This window comes from Morchella sextelata, assembly GCF_020137385.1.
Source record: "Morchella sextelata strain SCLS chromosome Unknown scls_12, whole genome shotgun sequence".
NCBI classification, from domain to species: domain Eukaryota; kingdom Fungi; phylum Ascomycota; class Pezizomycetes; order Pezizales; family Morchellaceae; genus Morchella; species Morchella sextelata.
In genome coordinates this window covers 1,163,245-1,182,744 of record NW_025408627.1, presented here as the reverse complement: position 1 = coordinate 1,182,744, position 19,500 = coordinate 1,163,245, and the positions used below count along the sequence as shown (strand labels likewise).

The following is a 19,500-nucleotide window of genomic DNA, read 5'->3' as shown; positions in this document are numbered from 1 at the left end:
TCCTTGAAGACGAGCTCGAGAAAGAAATTGTGTACACGTAACGGGTGCATGATACCGGTTACACGGCGGCGACAGGGGAGGCCGTGCGGTCGTGCGGGTCACGGGTGTACGCAACGAGTGATGGCTCGTGATTGTTGGCTCGGCCGCTACACTGCCGAAGGTCCCGGGCCATCGATATGTGATGAGCAGGGTACATACATCCTACGTAGCACGGCTTAGTTCTGCACTTGCTCCCCTCAATCCGGTTCTACCTAGCTGGCGGGTATACATGTATATGTCTGAGACTCTGAGTCAACTAAGTTGACCGTCGACTCCTGTTATGGCTGGCACACCATAATGATCGAATGCTTACTCGGATATATCGGATTATCGGGCTCACGAATTGGTCGCTGGTCCATAGCTATATGTACATGTATGTACCCCATCGCAAGTTCTACGGCACAGCCAAATACCAGAGAACGTCTCTCATCCAAACCGGAGCAGTTAAGAAATTATCTAAGCTACATATACCATCCAACTCGACGGTCCAAGGTTTCCAATAACGTCCTTGCATGTAGAGGTGCAGACCATGCAGACACCGCTCATGTCGCACAACAGCTCCCATCCAAAACAGGCAATCATCTGCAGATTAGCTATCCATGCAATATGTAGCTCTGCTCCACAAATAGGCGCTTGACGTAGCTGTCTGCCCCAGACCTGACCTCTCTTGGTGGGCTGTTTGTTTTACCTTCCCCCGCACCAGTGTTTATATACCAGCATCCCACCACCACCACCACCAGCACCAGCACCAGCACCACAGCTGCCATAGCTCATTACCTCACCCACGATGCTCCCCAAATTTATTCTCCCGCTGCTAGTATCTCTAGCGCTCGCCCTACCTGCCGAGTACTTCCCCGACCTCGACACCACCAGCATCACCCCCACCACCGAACTCCACCCTCCCGCCGGCGCCGGCGCCTCCGCCTCCTCATCCTCCCACTGCAAACTCACCTACACCGTCACCTACAACGACGCCTGGGGCCCGATCTTCACCGAGAACCGCTACACCTGCGACTTCTCCAAGTCCTCCCACCACTCCGACACCCACTCCCCCCCCTCTCCCGCCCCCTTCCGCGTCCCCGCCCCCTACTCCCACCCCGCCGGCAACCACACCACCGACCCGCGCATCGCCCCCGCACCCCCGCGCCCCATCACCTACACCCAGTACCTGCACTCCTCGCTCTCCAAACACACCATCACGCGCTACGGCTGCACCCCGCTCCCGGACAGCAAGCCCCTCTCACGCAACAAATACTCCAATCTCTTCTGGGGCATCCAGCAGCTCCCCAACCAATCCTGCCTGGCGCCCGGCGAAGCCGCCGAGTTCGTCGACCTCTACGACCGCGACTGGACCGCCGATTGGCGCTTCACCAGCGTAAACCGTGGGGACAGCAGGGTGTGTGATTGGTATGGGGAGCTGGCGAATGTGGCGCGGGCGCTGCATTACTTCTGCTTCCATACGCTGAGGCGGGCGGCGGAGGAGGAGTTTGCTGGTGGGGAGGAGATTGTCGCGTATGGGAGGGGGGAAAAGGGGGAGGAGGAGGAAGGGATGAGGTGGTGTATGAGGTACTCAAAGAAGGGGTGGGGGGTGGGCGTGTTTGAGGAGAAGTGCTTGGGGGCTTGAATGGGGCGGTTGGAGAGGGGGGGGGGGGGGGTTTGTTGGTTAGGTCAGGATGTTAATAGGGATCCGAGAATAATAATTGCATGCAATCAAATCATATTCATCCGATTAAATTATAACAAACCCACTTCTATAGCACACTAAGAGAGACAACTAGCTAAGTTAAAGAAAGGGCCTCTAGACCTCGTCACTTTAATTATGCTGAATTAAAATGTACCTAGCTAACAAAAGCCTACCTGACCCCGTGGGGCATATAACTACGCCTATCTATCGATGCGACGGTCATCTAGCTGTTTTACTTCCATAGATGATTACTTCATATATAACTCCTCGAATTCAATTCGTGTTCCTTTCTTTCTTTATTCTCGCCGATTCAGTCATGATTGCATATATCCCCTGTTAGTGACCGCGTGAACACATAGAACATGAAAACCTCAGCAAAGGTTACAATTCCGAAGCAGTACAAAGAAATGAGTTCTTATTGAACGTGCTTGTGGGGCATGCCATGTGAACGAGTGATATTCTATGATTACACCAGTCCCGCGCGCATTCAGGAATTACGTACTCTACTTAGTACGACACTGTCTGACCGCAAGAAAAGTTGGATTTTGTTATACATCAGAGACTCCACTTGCATGGAGGTTGCAAAGCAAATCCGTTCATGGCCAATGCAATTGAATTGAATCCAACCTCGACTATTACATAAAAACAAATCGCAGTATCCTCTGCATCTCATGTGTAAAACAAAAAAAAACTCACACACACATATATCATCATGAGTTACCAAGACAAGACATTACAAAACCATTCATACAAACAGACCCAAAGCCATTGTCGTCGAAACAGCAGTTGTAACCTTCGCGCAGCTTTCAGCGATCTACTGTAATGGGGTGGACATTTAAAAGGGCAGTTTTTTTCGGACCTCTTGGTTGGAGATGTGAGGCATCGACTTACACCGACCCAGCCGCCGGAAACGAGCCTGCATCCTTACAATTAATGTAGTTTATAAGCCCTCTGAGGATGCGAATCTTTAAAACTTAGAATCCAGCGCCGGAACTTACCCTCTTGAAAGCCTCCCCCTCCGCTTTGTGTGGATTAAAGAGCTCGTCCACTGTACAATCCATTTTATCCTCCCCATCATCATCTTCTTGCTTCACTGAGTTAGCCCTTCCGGGCCCTCTCTCCCCGCCCTCCCCGCCCTCCACGACTTTCCTGTTTTCACTGGCCTTCCTCGCCGCCAGCATTCTCATATGACAGTCGACTTGCTCCAAAAACAGCATCATCTCGAGTTTCTTCCTGGCGACACTCCGCTCATTTTGTATGATTCTTTTGCGTCTGGCAGCCTCGTAAACACTAGGCTCAGAAACCCTACGAGACTTGTATGGTCGAGGTTTCATATACGCGGAGTTGTCCGCATATGGCGGTCTTGAGCTCCACACACTCTCAATAGCATCGCGGACAGACGATGATGGCGGACTACTAGACGAGGAGGGTGGAGAATCAGGCGGAGAGATATTGGCCATACCGGATGAGACTACAGCAGGGGATACATGGTCTGAACTGATCTTGCCGCTGTCGGTGAGGATATGAGGATCGATATCTGGGTATCATCATGCATCAGCTTTTTTTTCACTCCGAACATTATCACCCATCGAGCTACAGGGGCTTGGTACTCGAGCTATCCGTAGTTGGGAGCGGGTCAGTCACATCCATCGCATCTAGTTCCGGGTCCATATTCAAGTCCAAAAGCCCGTTATCCTCAGTTTGGGCTCTGCTTTCACATCTCGAGAGCTCTCCTCCATCCGTGGCAGCGACGTCCTCCTCCTCCTCCTCCATCGCCTCCACCACCTCCTCTACCTCCTCCTTGTTGTCCTCTTTCCCTGCCTTTTGACTTGCATTAACACTCTCTTCAGCAGGACGTTTGGTTCCTCTGGACGGGATGTCAACATCGGTGGTGGTTTCTGATTCGATCACGGATTCTGATATTAGCATCTGCTCGCCAGCTGGTACAGCGGTATCTTTTAGCTCCTCCTCGAGCTTATTTGCTTTCGACATGGCGATATCTGTTGTCTTGAAGGTTTCCGATGGATTATCTTTGGTGGATATGGCAGATATTTCAGACTCCTCGATGATTTCTGGTAGTATGTGTACTTGGTCAATGCCCGACATTGTTAGTATGATGATGATGACGACGACGATGATTATGGTGGCCTTTGATACCAAGCGAAGGTCTCAAAGCATATACGTATACGTGTGTTTTTTTTTTTTTTTTGGGGGGGGGGGTTAAACAGAGTTTATGATACGTATGTATTTTTTTATGATGAAACGATTACGGTACGGACATTGCAGAGGTCGAGGCTATGATATGGTTCCCCCCAAATGAAACATCTAATAAAAGTAGATTTCTAATTTGGGTAAAAGTTATTTTTAGCATGACTTTTAATCCTCTCTCGCCCTACACGATCACATTCAGTATAGGAATCTGCCACGAATGGTTTAGCAACTATCTAGCTTCTCAACTGTTCTTTTGAAGATTAGAGGCTCCTGATATCAATCTCTTGGCACTGCTCTAGAATTCCAGCGGAAATACTTGGCGAATTTATATCCAAGGGCCAAAAAAAAGCCGAGTAACTAGGCTCCGTTCATAATCAGCGGGCAGTTAACGTTCAGATATCTACATTTCTCGCCCCCCAGAACCACTCTACAAACTTGGCCTTAAAATTGATATTTACCCAGATCAGGGTCTGGACACTTCAATTGATCAAACCTGTAAAATTTATGGTTAGAGGCTCTACCACGAGAAAAGTAGTGCATATATCTAAAGTGCTCGAACTCTGCTTTATCCAGTTTTCGATACATCTACCGGCCATTTTATGACCTTTTTTTGTAAAGAAACAAGTTCGTCCTAGTGTGCGCACTAGTCAGAAAAACTCTTCTAAAAGCGGGTGAAGGCGAAAGCTACGATAAAATCCCAAATACCAAAAGCCATTTTGACCCCTTAAGACCTAACCGACCCGCAACCGGTGTTGGCGGGCCGGGTCCTTCACGAACCATCACTCGTTCTTGGCAACCGCGGCCGCAACTTATATGTACATGTATGTACGTACAATATGTATGTACGTACATGTACCTACATAAATCCAAGTCCTGTACTGTTAACAATCAAATTCTCATTCCACCAGTGTTGTGTAGTATTACCTCGATATTCCGTACCTCATTATCTTGGAACTTCATTGTCTCGGGGTCGGAGACTCAGAATCTTATCGATTTCGTTGCCAGTACTTACTTACACGCACATAAGTACTTTAATTACATGTACTTAATGCATCTGTGTGCACGCAAAGGCAGGCTTGAAATATTCCGAGATTTAGTCCAGCTACTGATACTACGTCCGTACCGCACGGGGGATCCATAATCCCTGGGCCCCTCTTATAAACAGTAATGTCTGATAATCATTACTGGATTATCAACTGGCAAAAGGCCAAGCCATATATCACACTCTTAGTAGGTCATGATTTTAACTACAGAGTAATCCCAAAAGGAGTCTTACTTTCAATTTTGCAGTGACAGCCAGAATATATCATCATACGTCTATTATCTTTTATGTACTGTACAAAGTTTACCCTTTATTCATAGGTATTGATAAACCAATTAAGCTGTTCTTACACATAAACGCAACACCAATAGACGGGATCGTTTTCTGGAAGCGCTTGGCCTTTGAAAACATCATTGAGACTACACATAAGTGTACCTATTAGAGATAAGCTGGTCCATTATCCCACAAGATCCCATCCTCCCATCCAGGGCCATTATCACTTTTGTTAAAGTTATTACCCGCCTTCAATGGTATCGCATGACATAGATCTTGTGATTCCTGCGTAAAAATGAATGTCTTCTGCTCAAGCGTTTGCGATTGGCAATCTTCTACATCGAAGCTCTGTGACTGTGACTGGCTCCCATCCGAAGGTTCTCCCTGCTGATCATCAGATCTTTCATGTTCATGTTGAAGATTTGATATCTTGTATATCTTCTGCATTGTCTCATCTCTTAATCTTTCCAACCCGAACACTTCGTACCTCCACTCATTCACGTCTAACGCGGGCCACTTTCCTCCGATGAATAGATTCCTATGTGGTAGGGTATAGCCCTTGCATGGCAGCATTGGTACTATCTCGGTTTTTGTAACGAATCCCTCGACCCTAGCGACATTGAGAGCTTTGGATGTGTTAGTGGTATTTCCCAGAGGGGTTGTCTTCGGCTTTCCCGATTGGCCACACTTCCGTAACTGCGAGCCCCTATCAACACTCTCAAATATCTCCATTAACCCACTCTTGCGACTTTCGGCTGTATATTCATTCTGTTTTATCCGTTCTTGTCGTGTGGCTTCATATTTGTGTCGGGCTGCTGTTTCGAGTGCTCGCTTTTTAGTATATGACATGTATCGATGAAGATCATGCTCAGAGCGAGTATCGGAATTCACAGACATTTTGGAGTTTTCGTTTGTGCTGGTGGTATTGCTCGTTCTTGACGGAATAGACGTTAATATGATGATATGCTATACGCACATATGTAGCTGAGCTAGTCTAAGTGGCCTTTTGTTCGGATGACGTTAGTCGATCCATGGCCTACAAATTAATGGTAAAAGACTACGTATACAATGCCACAGATTTTTTTTTGTATTTATCTAGAATGCCACACCTAAATATATGCCACACTAGCGGGCAAGATTTTTAAAACCCGTGGCACCGTAACTACATGTACATGTAGTCTTTTACCGACAAAGCCTTAGGCCTGCCAAGACTACATTTTACATGCAATGAGCTTGAGATCTGGGTTTAACTAAGCTGTCGGCAGGAAATAATCCACCGACCGAGGGCGATGATCATGATTTCACATAAAATGATATATGTACCTTATATATAATTTTGTACGTTATATAGAACCGTTAGCGTTATACACCACATATTCTTGCTTTCACGTTTATCGCGTATATATATACTCGAGTAGTACTATAGTACATCTTTTCCCGGGATTCATTTATAATTTCACATAGTACTCTATAGATATGATAACAGTACGTATACAATATAGCTAATGATCAACGTATTATACAGGTATGTTTTTGCTTGTCAAGGCCAACAAATCACAAGCCAACTCTGGGCAATCGATCATAATCCCTCGTACCGCCCCCCATTTATTATTAGCCAAGTCCCTCACACAACTTAAAGTCCCTCTCCAATTTCCTTCCTTATTATGGCCATCCACACCCATAAAACAGTGAAACCCCACGCTGTACGCGGATCTCCAAAGCTTTACCGCATTGATATGCAGATCTGCTTCTATCATTCTCTCAGAAACCCCCCAAAATTTCTCTGCTGAAAGTTTACACAGCCCCAGACATTTATATCTTGCGGCAGTCTTATAGACCCAGGCATGGCACACCCCTTCATACTCCCAGTCTTCGATAAGTGTGCGTGTGGGTGCTTCTGGTATATTGTGTGTATATGTTTCGGAGTATAAATATTGAATCAAGGCCGCAATACCGTTCGCATTATCTTCTGGTAGGCAGATGCTCCTTACGGCCCCGGTTTCTTTGGGTTGAGTTTCTAGTAGAGAAATTTTGAAAAGGGGTATTTTTTGCAGTGCTAGTTCGTAGGCCTGGAACTGGATCTTTGTTGGGCCGACGTAAAGAATTATTATTTCCGACCTGAGATAACTGTGCGGGGAATTATTTATGAAGCTCGCTATGAATTGATAGCAGTAAGTGTGCACTTACTCCATGAACTTAATGGCTTCCATATTTCGCTTGCTTACTCTAAATAATCGAGACGAGGTGAGTGAGAGGTGACGTTCTTGCTGCTTCTCGCATGAACCTTGCAGCTCTCTACATGTAGTTGTGGCGCACCAACCACTACTAAGCCACAGAACTCCCTAATGATCTACATAACTTATAACAAGGATGAGATTTGGCGAGTGATGAACCGTGAGAATCAAGCAAGTCAAATTTTTAATCATTCGTACAATTAAGCTACATAGTCAGCTAATCAGTACGTTAAGCTTAAAATGATTTAGTCTTAAACAAACTCTGCATTAATTATATGCATGTGCAATTTATTTATACACCTCAAAGAGACGGCATAGTAGGTGCCTACTCAATTAAATGAACCCCAGTGCGATACATCCTTTCCGCTACTCGCAGCTCCCCAGAAACATTGATTGCCCATATCTAGGGGAGAAACGCCACTGCTCTTACCATGAATCTTCATGATATCAACATAATCCATTGCCCCCGTTCCTCGATGCCCGAACACTCCGCGAAACAAGTATAATATCTTCATGTTCGTCAAATCCGAGTGAATCCTCTATATCCCTTTTGGCCTTCAAAAAGCTCCCACTCTGTACATCAGATCTCTCTGCAACTTCCTCTTTATCAGTAGCTTCTTCATCTAAATAGCTACCCCTCGGTAGCTTACTAGCCCATGCTATGAACATATCTTTACAGCTAGTTTGCGATGATGTACTCTTTTGATCAATCGGTTCTTCGATAGTAAGGAAATCATCTAATCTCTGCGATGTGTCCCGCTCAAGATCCAGAGTAAGATGAAATCCCTTTTCTGGGTCAATGCTCCTCCTCAGTTCTTGTAACGGATTAAGTGTAATAGCTGCGCTTCGGTTGGTAATGTCCTCCATAACGAGGGACCCTTTCGCCTTCTCTACCTTTGCTTTGACCGTGAAACATTGGAAAATGGCGCTTAATTCGGCTTTCCTCATTTCCAGGGTCCGTTCGCTCATTATAATCCGACGATAACGTTCAGACTCATAACGATAACAGCGAGCTTTGTTCGTTTCTTCTGCAAGGTTCCACTTCCGAATTACATCATCAGTTGGAGAACGTGTTGGGAGAGGACCTCGAATATAAGGGGGGGGAGGCAAGGGTGGCCCTATTGTTAAACGATTAGGATCCATGACTGCGGTGCAATCCAATGATATGTGATATCTAGAAGATGAGGATGAAAGATGTTAAGGGAACAAAATCAAAACAAAGTTTTAAAAAGATGTTGTTGCTATTTATATATTGTTGTCCTCGACGGAGTATTTGCACTGTATCACCACGTTTCCTCACTCTACCCGTTCCAATATATATACATGTACTTACCAAACCCAATATACATAACAAAGTATTACTTTACTACAATTATAATCCTCCCACTGAACTATTTCAGGCTAGAAATAAGTTACTTAGTAAGTGTAGTTAAAGAGATTTTTATTAGTAACTGCAGCTGAAACCCTACATACAATCATAGAGTATCACTCGCTTCCCAAATTCTCTAAGCCATTCACAGCACCTTCCTCGGTTTTTTCTACACATGCTACCTCCACATCCTCCAAACCCGATTTATCTATTTTCAAACCTTCCAGACCCTCTTTATTAGCCGCTGCTATTCCGAGCCATTCATACAGATAATCCCGGTTACTGACGGCATCCCCCCCAATCTGTAGCCTCTTGTGTACTAAGAGCTCCTCAAGACCTTCCAGATTTGTATTCTGCCCATCGGTAGCATTTAGTTTCATTTGCGAATCCTCCGCATCCAAACTTGCGAAGAGTTCATCTAACTCAAGCTTCTTTTGATGATCTGAATCAACACGTTCAAGAATCTCCTCCAGTTCAGCCTTGCGCATCTCAAGTGTTCGCTCAAGTTCATGGATACGGTTGAAGCGATATATCTCATAAGCAACCGCCGAATCGTGCGAGTTACCGGAAATAGCATTTGTGTTATTTGAAAGAGTATCAGAGAGGTGGTGGCGCCATTCGTGTACAGTTATGGGTGCCATATTAGTATGTTTTGCTTTGGTTATTATAGTGGTTCGAATAGGAGTGATTTTTGGTGGGTGATTGATTGGGGGGGGGGGGGGGGGGTGATTGATGGTGGGTGATTGGTGGTGGGTGATTGATGGTGTGGTAGATAGCACGCTGTCTAGATAATGTGATGTGGAAAATTATGTGGTGAGTAGGTGTATTTAAAAGAACTTGATCGCAAAATTCGCAAGCTAGGGATATCCCCCATTCTATTCAAAGGCGTACCTTGAAGTATGCAAGGAGGACTGACCAGCCGAGGTTGAATGTTAGCCTTCAGTGCATGTATGGTTTCAAACTTACTACTTCAAATTCCGGATCTCAATCTCGGATCTCGGTGAGCTATAGAATTCAAGTCGTGATAATTCAGACTTTTCTTTTCTTGATTGATTGATTACTTCATTAATTGTATGCAATCAGACTTTTCTTGGTTATACTGTATGCTACAATTACATGTATTCCTAGATTTAACGTGATGACCCATATCGATATCAACTTTAGGTTCAAAAAATACTAAAGAAAAAGAAAAAAAGACCGCGGTATATATATACAAAACTCCCTTTCCATTTCCTCCTTTATTCTGCCGCTAAAGATTTAGACTTTTTATGTTTTTTATCTTTCCTCTTCTCTTTTTTACCCGAAAACACCACGCTCTCAATAACCTCGGTGTTCAGCAAGCTCCCCTCCATTGAAAATATGTGCCCAATTGCTTGAACGGATTCTACCTGGAATTTGAGGAGCCCATCCACATATTCACCGTTTGCATCCATCCATCCACCAGCATCTATCTCGGCATTCCCATATTCCACGCCCTCCATCCCCTCCATCCCCTCTTCCTCTCCCACCTCGTTCGGAACTGGAACCTCTGGTTTCTTTGGAATAAACCCCTCTCTAACCTCATGATAACTCCAGCTCTCCGGAATCTTTTCCTTAGGGATACTGACATTCCACGTATTCTCCACTAATAACCCCACATGTGATGCACTCTGCAGATTGACCCATCCTTGCAAGACATCGCCCTTTTTTGGTTTCCATACAAGGAAGTCAACAGTGACCCAGACGTGTGCAAACGGGGACTCTGCTGCAATGCGGGCTTTGTCAGACTCGAACCGGATATTGTCGTATGCAATTACAACGCCGTCAAGAGGCTCGTAATAGCTCATTAGAAGTGGATCAAGGTGATCTTTCCGTAGGCCGTTGATTGGAGTGAAAGAGAGCATCCGTGCAGCCTGCTCGGAGGTTGGGCGGAGGGACGGATCCGGGTTTGAGATGAGATGGCCAAACGTCTCTTCGGGCCAGAAGGAGTATCGAGGGGACACGGAAAGATATAATGAAGTTGTCATGAGGTGAAATGGGGTTTTTGGTTCGCCATTTTGAGCTTGAGCTTGTTTTTTTGTAGAGGCAATGGCAGTTCGAGGTTTCTTGGATATCTCCGGGGACAGAGAAGGCTGTGAGGATTCTGCGTGGCGTTTGCGTTTAAGGCCTTTGTCTTCTTTGCTATGTTTTTTAGATTTCTTTTCGCGTTTTGTGGGGGTTACTGATGACATTATTGCTATTTTCCTGCAACTTTTGAGATTCTTGTGAAGAAAAAAGTTCGCGCATTTGGTGCCTGGGATGAAATCTTGGCATTTGTGCATATAGGCAGGGTAACCTTAATTTCATGCACCCCGGCAGCTTCCATGTGGAGATGAGAGCTCTGTGAGGGTACCTATATAATAGAGACCATCTCTTTGTATTCTCTACACAGCCAACGTGGAACCATCGCTCTGTCGTCGCGATGTCAGCACTTCTTTCGTTCATTGGGTGGTCTTTCCTACCTTCTGTAAGTTCCCCCTGGAGGATTATATTTCCAGGTGCTAGGAGCTTTCAAATATTATACATGTATGTATATATTAATTGTATTCTCGGCCCACAGATGGTCACTGGGTGGATCCTGTCATTCTGGTACCGCTTTATAACGCGCGCCGGCGATCCAATCCCACAAAGAGGTACCCCACGGTGGGTGCGTGACTACAAGCGCATCAATATCAGTGTCATAGGCGCCTACCTACTCTACACAATCTACGAATCCTATCATGGGATTATACACACGCCCAATTTCTACGCATTCATGAGGTCCAATATTGATGTGGATGAAAGAACACTCAAGTCTAAGTTCCGCAGGCTTACAGTGTTATATCATCCGGATAAAGTTGGACTTGGTGGAGAGGAGCAATTCGTCATGTTGAAGCTGGCATATGATGTTTTGTCTGATCCGGTTAAGAGATTTGCGTATGATCGCTTTGGACCTGACATGCTAGACTGGAAACATTGCAGTTCAATGTACGACTATCTGGTTAGAGGGGGTACAGTGATGCTCCCATATTATGTGGGAAGTCTATTATTCCTAGTGATCTTGTCGGTCCTTGGGAAAGCAGAATTCGGGCGCTACGTATGTCGCATTTACTTATACATTTTTGTCAGCATTCTAACAATACTTTTTTATAGTGGCGATTCTTCACCTTCTTCTGCTTGATCACTTTCGAAACTGCTGTTGTGACCCGTCCTGCCTTCCCCTCACTACCTTTCTTCGCCCCTCTCCTCCCATTCGAGCAGCTCATTCTTGCACGCAAAATCGCATTTACGACTTTCATCGCAATTTCCCAACTTGCCCCACTCTTTCAATCACAACGAAACACGGGCCCTCCCACCGTCGAGTCCATGCGCCCACAACTCGAGCGTCTGTTTGGTTTTACAAAGCTTGCAGACACCGAAGCTAGCAATCTCCTTGCGCTCGACTTCCTCCCGCACGAGTCAGATGTGGATACAGTGAGGGATATACAGACCAAAATGAAAAGCTGGTTAGTTGAGAACACAGTCAGGAATGATCCAGAGGTTAGGGACGCGGTTGGGAATGTCTTGAAAAAAAGGAGAACAGGTGTTCCGAGTGGGGCGAAGGGGAATAGGTAAAAGGGGCCATCTATCTTTTTTTATATCGTACCTTCTCCCGTGGCTTGGGATGTATGGTGTTTGGCGCATGCATTTGTTTTAGGTTTGGGACTGTTTGAAGCTGGCGCGCGAAAGATTCAGTTCTTTCCACTTAACTACATATTCGAGGTGATTTAGAAAGATGTGCCTACATATAGATGTCAAAAGAGTACATTAATTCGCATATGAGTGGTAATAATGAAAGATCCGAGTGATCCATGAGATTCATAAAGATACGTAGTACTTGGTATCTATATTTAATGAATTACTACACGTCATGTATCTATAAGCAACATCGCATTCTCCTGTCATATTTCTAAGATCTAGTATCTACATGTTATACTATCATACGTACATACATATCTCCTAGGCTGTCAGATGCTGATAGAAAACCAAAGGATTTGTACTATTTTGCTTCTTTGGTTTTAAAGGGTAGAGAGATTAAATATTCAATTACGCCACAGATTTTCAATTACGATGCAATCGTATCCAAATAAATTGCATTGGGTTAATTAAGTAAGAAAGACATATATCTTTTGGCCGCTGGTCGCGATCAACCTGCCGTATCCCCGAAACGATATCCTCCACGTAAACTTTATCCCTCAAAAAAAAAATATCGGAGTTCTAAAGCAAACAATCCGTTCCGCCTCAACTAATCTTCTTCCCTGGGGTAAACGACATGCCTGTAAGTCAAGTTGAATGGCTACCGAAAATACCCCGAATCTCAAGACTCAGGGTTAGGGCAAGTTCTTCCCCAAAACAAGATGGATCATGAGAAGATCGTTTCACCACACAATGATAACATGATATGTATGAATTAAAACATTTTAACTTCGTTTACACTCGCTCACGGGGGTACGGCGACTACGGTGGTGTGGAGATTTCACTATTGCAAGGGTGGTAAGTACCAATCAATTTTGGAATTAATATTGTATGAGACTATGAACTGCTCCAATCTCATGAGATATTGGGAATATACTTACTCCTGTAAGTTTAGCTGTCTGTAGAAGGAAACAACCCATATATTCCCACACACCCCGTGGCCGCCATACCCCCGTGAGGGCGTCTAGGCCGATACTCGGATTCAGGTCTCAGTGAGTCATGGATCATCACTCGACACCCATGTCCAGTACCAACGAAGCTTGAACAAAGAGAAAGATGGCCTCAATCTTTCGTCTCATATTAACCTTTCTGACCTAGATCATTCAATTATTAGACGTAGACAAAAGGTTCATTTAGTATTTATGTATAAAACTTGCATGCTTAATTCACTATTGACCCTTACTAACTCACCAGGGAAAGTTACTATGTATGTATTCTACAAAGAAAAGAAACAATTCCCAATTTTCCTCCGTGATTTTAACGACTTAATCTGATATATACGAGCACAAATACTCCTCTTAAAGCCCCAATGGTTTGGTTATGCTCTTCATAATGCGAATGATCCGAATCTGTGCAATTTGGTCATAAAAGAATATCTGTGGGGTAGGTGGCATCCAGAGTTTTTGTTCCAACACAAACCCGCTATCCCCTATACTCATGTTATGGTTATTAGGGTGAATGACTCTAAATGGGGTAGGCCATGCTTACGGCAGGCCTCTTCAAACGTAGCAAAGGTATCTTCGTTGCGTATGGTTGCTGAGATGACGACTCGGATGTGGGAATTTTTAGCAAAAAGCTGTTCAAGCTCCTTGATCAAATACGAGATCACGGTTGCGTCGTAGGTCTGATATGTCAATTCACGCAGCAATGGAAGGGGGGAGATAAAAAAGTAAGAGAAATTACCACGTCAGCACCAACGACTAGATCGAAGTCCTCATCCATCTCGATTTCATCCCCCCATAGTCTTTGCCTTACAGTCACTGTCTCGCTGACACCGCTCAAGTGCACGTTTTTTGCCAACGCCTCGCACACCATCGAGTCCCCGTCCGTGGCAAGTACCTTTGGCGCTCCCAGCCTCGCAGCAACAATTGATACTAGTCCTGTACCTGCCCCCAGCTCCAGGACTCTATCAGACTCCCTCAGGACTCTTCCCACACCCTCAATAGTCGGAGTGAACGCCGTGTTCTTGTAGATATTCTGTAGATGTGCACAAATTAAGTACTCGCTCAACGCTAGCGCCGCCTCCCAAGTCCTTAACCCCGTCGTTCCTGCACCAGATATTATATTTCTCGACTCATGTAGCGTTACTGGCAGACCAATTTCACCCCCATTGAACGGGCTCGGCGGGAAGATGTACGTGACATAGCTTCTCGATGCCTCTAGATCAAGAGGAGAGGCCGCCGACGAGGAGCGCGAGAGCAGCTCAGTGTAGAGCTCTAATAAGTGCTCATGGATTTCCTGCTCGGGGAGTAGTGTGAGGTTGTCGATCTTAACTTTTTTTGCAGGATGGATGGACGGGGTAGGTATCACAGGTTGCTCTTGATCTTGCTCTTCTCCTCCTAGTGCAATTGGGGGTTCGGATAGCTTGGTTATAAGCTTTTTGAGGACACGCGCTGTGTATCTCTCTGGAGGAGAGGTGTTATTTGGCTGGTTTGAGGAGAAAAGGGACTCGTAGAGAGATGCTTGGAAATGGGGAGAGCGGAGAGTTGAGGGATCGGTGGGGAACGATAGGTTTGAAGGTTCAACAAGCTGGAGATACTGCCGACGGAGAAGTTGAACTTGGGGATCCATTGTAAAATGCTGATATGAATTTTGTTATAGGGTATTATGGTATTATGGTACCATGGGATAGAGATTATATAGATTCTGGTGCTATAAGGCACGGACCCCGCAGTTTTGACAGCCTGGCCCGTCTTGCATTAAAATGCGGCTTAGCGGTAGATCAGGGCCCAGGGAAAGCTTGTCTGGGGCCGTGATTCAAGTACATAATCTAATCGAGTGCACGTGTAACACTGAGCTTCATTCACCTACGTAGAGCAAGCAAAAGGTTGTAAGCTCAGCATACCTACATGTTCGAGAATACCCCGCGGAGAGGTCGGATTCAATCGTGAAGAGGATTTATCTCGGGCCATGGGCCTTAAGGGTCCATAGGACTCGCAAGTAGTAAGTGTAAATTTACGTGTACTCTAGAGGGTAGAGTATTAAGTACATGTAGGTGCATGCAGCTGGTAAGGTACATGTAGTTCACACTTGAATGGCTCGGATTGAACAACCAAATAGGCCAGGTACAGGTAACCATTACACTTACGGGAGAATAATGTTTCAAAACAGAAACTTGTGCGATTTAGAATGATGGAAAAAAATGAGGATGAGAACAAGAATGAGAATAAGGATATCATCGAGTACAAGATAAGGTTAACAATATGGAACGTTTTAAAGTCTAGTGCCAATGACACTCTTTATTCAAGTTCAATCCATTCTGTAAATCGATGACTCGACACTCGATCCGTCCCCCTTTTGAAAACCAGTATGTTGATAAAGACCCTATTGTCGAATACATAGAAGCAGTAAAGAAGGCATATGAAAAGTGAGAGGGAGAGAAACAATAATAACCGCCCTGGAAAAAAAAACTCCGGAATACCGATAAAAAACGAATTTCAAATCCCAGAAGAACAAGATAGAAAGATTGTAGTAACAGAGAGAGATATCGTAGTCTAGATCCAGGTCATTCAATCGATGATGATCACTTCCTTGTCTTTCAGTCCACCACCAGCCGCTTTTTCCTTCTCCATCGCCCTCTCTTTTACTCTCGCCTCTTTTTTCGCTTTTCTACTATCCCGTTTCTCATGAGGCTGCTCAAGACCTCTCAATCTCTTAGGCTTCGTAGCAGAAATTCCGCCCACATTTTTTTCCCTTTTTTCTTTTGCAGTAATTACAGGACCCTTGGCTTCCCTTGTCTCCATGATGTCTTCTACATCAAGCGAACCATATTTCTGTCGATACACGTGCTTCAGGGTTTCCCGCATTGAACTGATATTCCTGTAGTTGGCACCTATTATGACACCGAGAATTGACCTTCCAGCTCGCTTTTCGAATGGTAAACTGTCAAGTAAAGCCATCTGTTTCACCAGCGCATCGTAGGCGTCGGCAAAACATTGCAAGATGAGAGATATTTGATATGAACTCTTTGCGACATCATTCTCAGGGTCGTGGGGATCCTGTATGCATAATTGCCAGGTCTTATGGTTGGGGTTAACATTAAATACACCGGTCTTCCTGAAATAGCCTGGGGCGTTATCGTCGACGCGGATCCCAACAACACTAGTATTTATGTTCTTCCCGTAGAGTTCGAGAAATTCAAGAAGCATTACGCCCAGATGGAGGCGCGGATCGACTGCTCCGCTGCGGACCGATGGAAGGAGTTGAAGCATGGAAATTACCATGCATGTGACAGAGAAGGATCCAAGGCCGCCTTGATACGGCTCGTTAAGGCCGCGGATCGAAAGGAAGTGTTTTATCAGGACAACAAGGACTGGCATTGCTGGGTATTCAATTTTCCAACGTTGGAAAGTTTCATTTGCAACGAGCCCAGAAGAGTTTTCAAATGAAATATCCACGTGAATTTTTGTTATGCTGTCTGTAAATTTGATGATCGGCACTTTTGCAGACGCAATGACTTGAACGTCTTGCCAGGTTGTAATGCCAGACTTTTTAAGTGCGCCTGCTAACTTATTTAGGGACTGTCTTGTATTATACTTGGGTAGGTCGAATTCAACGAAGGATTTCGAAACAACTACCAAATCGACATCGGATGTCGGGAGGTAAAGTTCTGCTGCAAAGGAGCCAAAAACGCGAACATCAACGTCAGGCCAGAGGTTAGTGATCACTTGACGAACGCGGTGAACGAGATCTCGGCGGATAGCGTGTTCATAGGCACGCGGTTGAATGTAGGCCATAAAATCCGTAATTTCCTTGTGCAGCCTTAAAATTCATTAGCTGGCTCTAAAGACGTTTATTGAATATCTTATTTGATTCGTGTATGTGCATACCAATCTGTGGTTTCCAAAGACCTCGAGTGATCAGCTCCTCCCCTAACCCATGGTATAGGATCGACCCCGCTGCCAGGTTTAATTGCCCACTCGGGTTTAACGTTTCCATCAGCAGTTGCGGGATTGACATTCCGTTTCCGGTTGAATTCATCAAATTTCCTTTTCTTAGGGATATCCATATGTATACCCACCCCAGTTGGTGGCGGCGGGGGTGGGGCGGGGACGGAGGTAAGAGGGCTCGGAGGCGGGGGAGGCCAAGGCATATCTCCGTCCTTGTTATTGAAAGATTTGGCAGGCTTCGGTAGATGTTCAACAGTAGAAACTTTTTTCGAGCCCTCTTCTAGATTAAGTTTGATAGGCTCTCCTAGACCCGGAGGCGCTGAAAGTGCTGCAGGCGCAGCCATGAAAGTTGATGCCCCAGGCGGGCCAAAATCCTGAACAGGCTTTTTTTCATCGACACGACTGTAAAGTGCGTCTCGATGTGAGAAGCCGCCAGCAGAAGGGCTTTTCAGATCGCCACTACTCAAGTCCTTACTACGGCCATGATGTTCGACAATTCTGTGACCATCGTTAGCGCGGCGCATCTTACGACCCTCCTCGCGCTCCCGTTCAGCTTCATATTCTGATTCAGACTCTGACTGCTGCTGCTGCGGCGCAGCCGGTTCATCAATGAACGAGAACGGAATAAAGTCATCGTTTTCAGCGACCTCATTGCGAGTGGTAGCGGTTTGTTTTTTGAATGCCCGGATCATTGATATAACGTCCGGTTTCTTTTCTGACTTTCCCACCTTTTCTTCCCCAACTTTGTCCTTAGGGGCGCTCCCGCTTTCAGCTTCACCTTCATTTCCCGACATTTCCATTGGAGTGTCCATAGTGTCATCTTTCTTCTCTTCGCATTCATATTCACCCTCGACCTGGCCCTCGTTAACCCCATCCTCAATATCCTCTTTGAAACGATCCCCGCTGCCTGGAGCCATCCCCTCCATCAATTCAGGTGTTTTCTCGCGAGTGTCGAAATATAATATAGGCCTCTCATGTGCAGGGACAGGGGCATGAAACACAAAGGGTTTCCCGTCCCTACCGCCTCTAGCGAAATTTCCCCCTCCTCTTCCTCTCGAAGATCCGCTTCGCCCAGCCCCACGACGAGGTCCTGACGGTGGGGCTCGAGATCGCTGGTCGTTGCTATCAGGGCGATATGAGTCGGTAGGCAGTTGACGAGAGTGCTCGAATGAGAATTCGTGACCATTAGCACGAGAGTCTTCACGTCCAGTGAAACGGGGCATTTCGCTGGGAGGTCTTCTGTCGTCATGGGGATATCTGTCACCGCCACGGTCACGGCGGTCATGGTCATAGTCGCGGTCATTGTCGCGACTGTGCGAGGGGGTGTATCTATCGCCGCGGTCACCCATAGCTAAGAAGTGTTGTTGGCAACTTTCGGTGGTCTTGAAGCTGTTTTTATTGAGACCGAAGAGAAAGTCTTTCAAAAACACTAATTTATCAGGCAGAGATTGAAAGACGTAACCGAGGCGCTCGTCTGATTGATGGCCGCTCAGTGAATTTGCCCCTGGGTGGATGGTGGAACCTCACCTCTGCAGTGTGTTGTAGCAGAGTCTTCTACCTACAACTGGTAGTGTCGCTCAAAAAGTTTAGGCGACGGCGGACTTGGCGCACGCGTGATGACATGCGATGCGGGTAAGGAGCCCTAACCCTTATTTACCCTGACTTATGGGCCCAAACCTAACAAGCCCAAACCACCCAATCAATCTACCCCAAAGCTTCTCCTGCTGATAGAGCATGTTCTAAAGGGTGTATATTATATTTTCAGAAGTTCCTTTAGTGTAGGGGGCTCATCATTAAGTTGGTGGAAGCCTGCTGTTTTGAGGAGTCGGTTGAGATACAGCTGGGGAAGCCTATACCCGGAGTGTCCGCGACATTCAGTTTGATGATTACTAATACAATTAAGTACTGCTTTAAGTAATTAAAATAAATAGGATAATGCCAAGGGATCTGAGACTATTTCCCTATTATTTATACGCTAACCAGTTATGGAGTAAATGTGGTAGATCTCCTTTCTAATATGGTAATAA

At 45.6% G+C, this 19,500-nt stretch overlaps 9 protein-coding genes across 9 annotated transcripts; 2 read left to right on the top strand and 7 right to left on the bottom strand.

The window, feature by feature from the left end:
- Window positions 1-826: 826 nt before the first annotated feature.
- H6S33_002202 (uncharacterized protein) lies at window positions 827-1,663 on the top strand (the record flags this gene model as incomplete). The annotated part of the gene is made up of 1 exon (XM_044833565.1): window positions 827-1,663. The coding sequence occupies one exon, from the start codon at window positions 827-829 to the stop codon at window positions 1,661-1,663; it is 837 nt and encodes a 278-aa protein (XP_044693345.1).
- An 805-nt stretch (window positions 1,664-2,468) lies between these two features.
- H6S33_002201 (uncharacterized protein) lies at window positions 2,469-3,829 on the bottom strand (the record flags this gene model as incomplete). The annotated part of the gene is made up of 4 exons (XM_044833562.1): window positions 2,469-2,516; window positions 2,583-2,639; window positions 2,722-3,260; window positions 3,334-3,829. 4 exons carry the CDS (start codon window positions 3,827-3,829, stop codon window positions 2,469-2,471), a joined length of 1,140 nt encoding a protein of 379 aa, XP_044693344.1.
- Window positions 3,830-5,414: 1,585 nt separating this feature from the next.
- H6S33_002200 (uncharacterized protein) lies at window positions 5,415-6,146 on the bottom strand (the record flags this gene model as incomplete). The annotated part of the gene is made up of 1 exon (XM_044833561.1): window positions 5,415-6,146. One exon carries the CDS (start codon window positions 6,144-6,146, stop codon window positions 5,415-5,417), a length of 732 nt encoding a protein of 243 aa, XP_044693343.1.
- A 1,784-nt stretch (window positions 6,147-7,930) lies between these two features.
- H6S33_002199 (uncharacterized protein) lies at window positions 7,931-8,399 on the bottom strand (the record flags this gene model as incomplete). Its single annotated transcript, XM_044833560.1, has 2 exons — window positions 7,931-8,322; window positions 8,378-8,399. The coding sequence occupies 2 exons, from the start codon at window positions 8,397-8,399 to the stop codon at window positions 7,931-7,933; spliced, it is 414 nt and encodes a 137-aa protein (XP_044693342.1).
- A 667-nt stretch (window positions 8,400-9,066) lies between these two features.
- H6S33_002198 (uncharacterized protein) lies at window positions 9,067-9,493 on the bottom strand (the record flags this gene model as incomplete). Its single annotated transcript, XM_044833559.1, has 2 exons — window positions 9,067-9,072; window positions 9,140-9,493. The coding sequence occupies 2 exons, from the start codon at window positions 9,491-9,493 to the stop codon at window positions 9,067-9,069; spliced, it is 360 nt and encodes a 119-aa protein (XP_044693341.1).
- Window positions 9,494-10,090: 597 nt separating this feature from the next.
- On the bottom strand, window positions 10,091-11,062 carry H6S33_002197 (uncharacterized protein; the record flags this gene model as incomplete). The annotated part of the gene is made up of 2 exons (XM_044833558.1): window positions 10,091-10,360; window positions 10,412-11,062. 2 exons carry the CDS (start codon window positions 11,060-11,062, stop codon window positions 10,091-10,093), a joined length of 921 nt encoding a protein of 306 aa, XP_044693340.1.
- A 230-nt stretch (window positions 11,063-11,292) lies between these two features.
- On the top strand, window positions 11,293-12,464 carry H6S33_002196 (uncharacterized protein; the record flags this gene model as incomplete). Its single annotated transcript, XM_044833557.1, has 3 exons — window positions 11,293-11,337; window positions 11,431-11,946; window positions 12,003-12,464. The coding sequence occupies 3 exons, from the start codon at window positions 11,293-11,295 to the stop codon at window positions 12,462-12,464; spliced, it is 1,023 nt and encodes a 340-aa protein (XP_044693339.1).
- Window positions 12,465-13,882: 1,418 nt separating this feature from the next.
- Window positions 13,883-15,155, bottom strand: H6S33_002195 (uncharacterized protein; the record flags this gene model as incomplete). The annotated part of the gene is made up of 4 exons (XM_044833556.1): window positions 13,883-14,013; window positions 14,073-14,208; window positions 14,268-14,822; window positions 14,895-15,155. The coding sequence occupies 4 exons, from the start codon at window positions 15,153-15,155 to the stop codon at window positions 13,883-13,885; spliced, it is 1,083 nt and encodes a 360-aa protein (XP_044693338.1).
- A 938-nt stretch (window positions 15,156-16,093) lies between these two features.
- On the bottom strand, window positions 16,094-18,822 carry H6S33_002194 (uncharacterized protein; the record flags this gene model as incomplete). Its single annotated transcript, XM_044833555.1, has 2 exons — window positions 16,094-17,345; window positions 17,414-18,822. The coding sequence occupies 2 exons, from the start codon at window positions 18,820-18,822 to the stop codon at window positions 16,094-16,096; spliced, it is 2,661 nt and encodes an 886-aa protein (XP_044693337.1).
- Window positions 18,823-19,500: the final 678 nt, after the last annotated feature.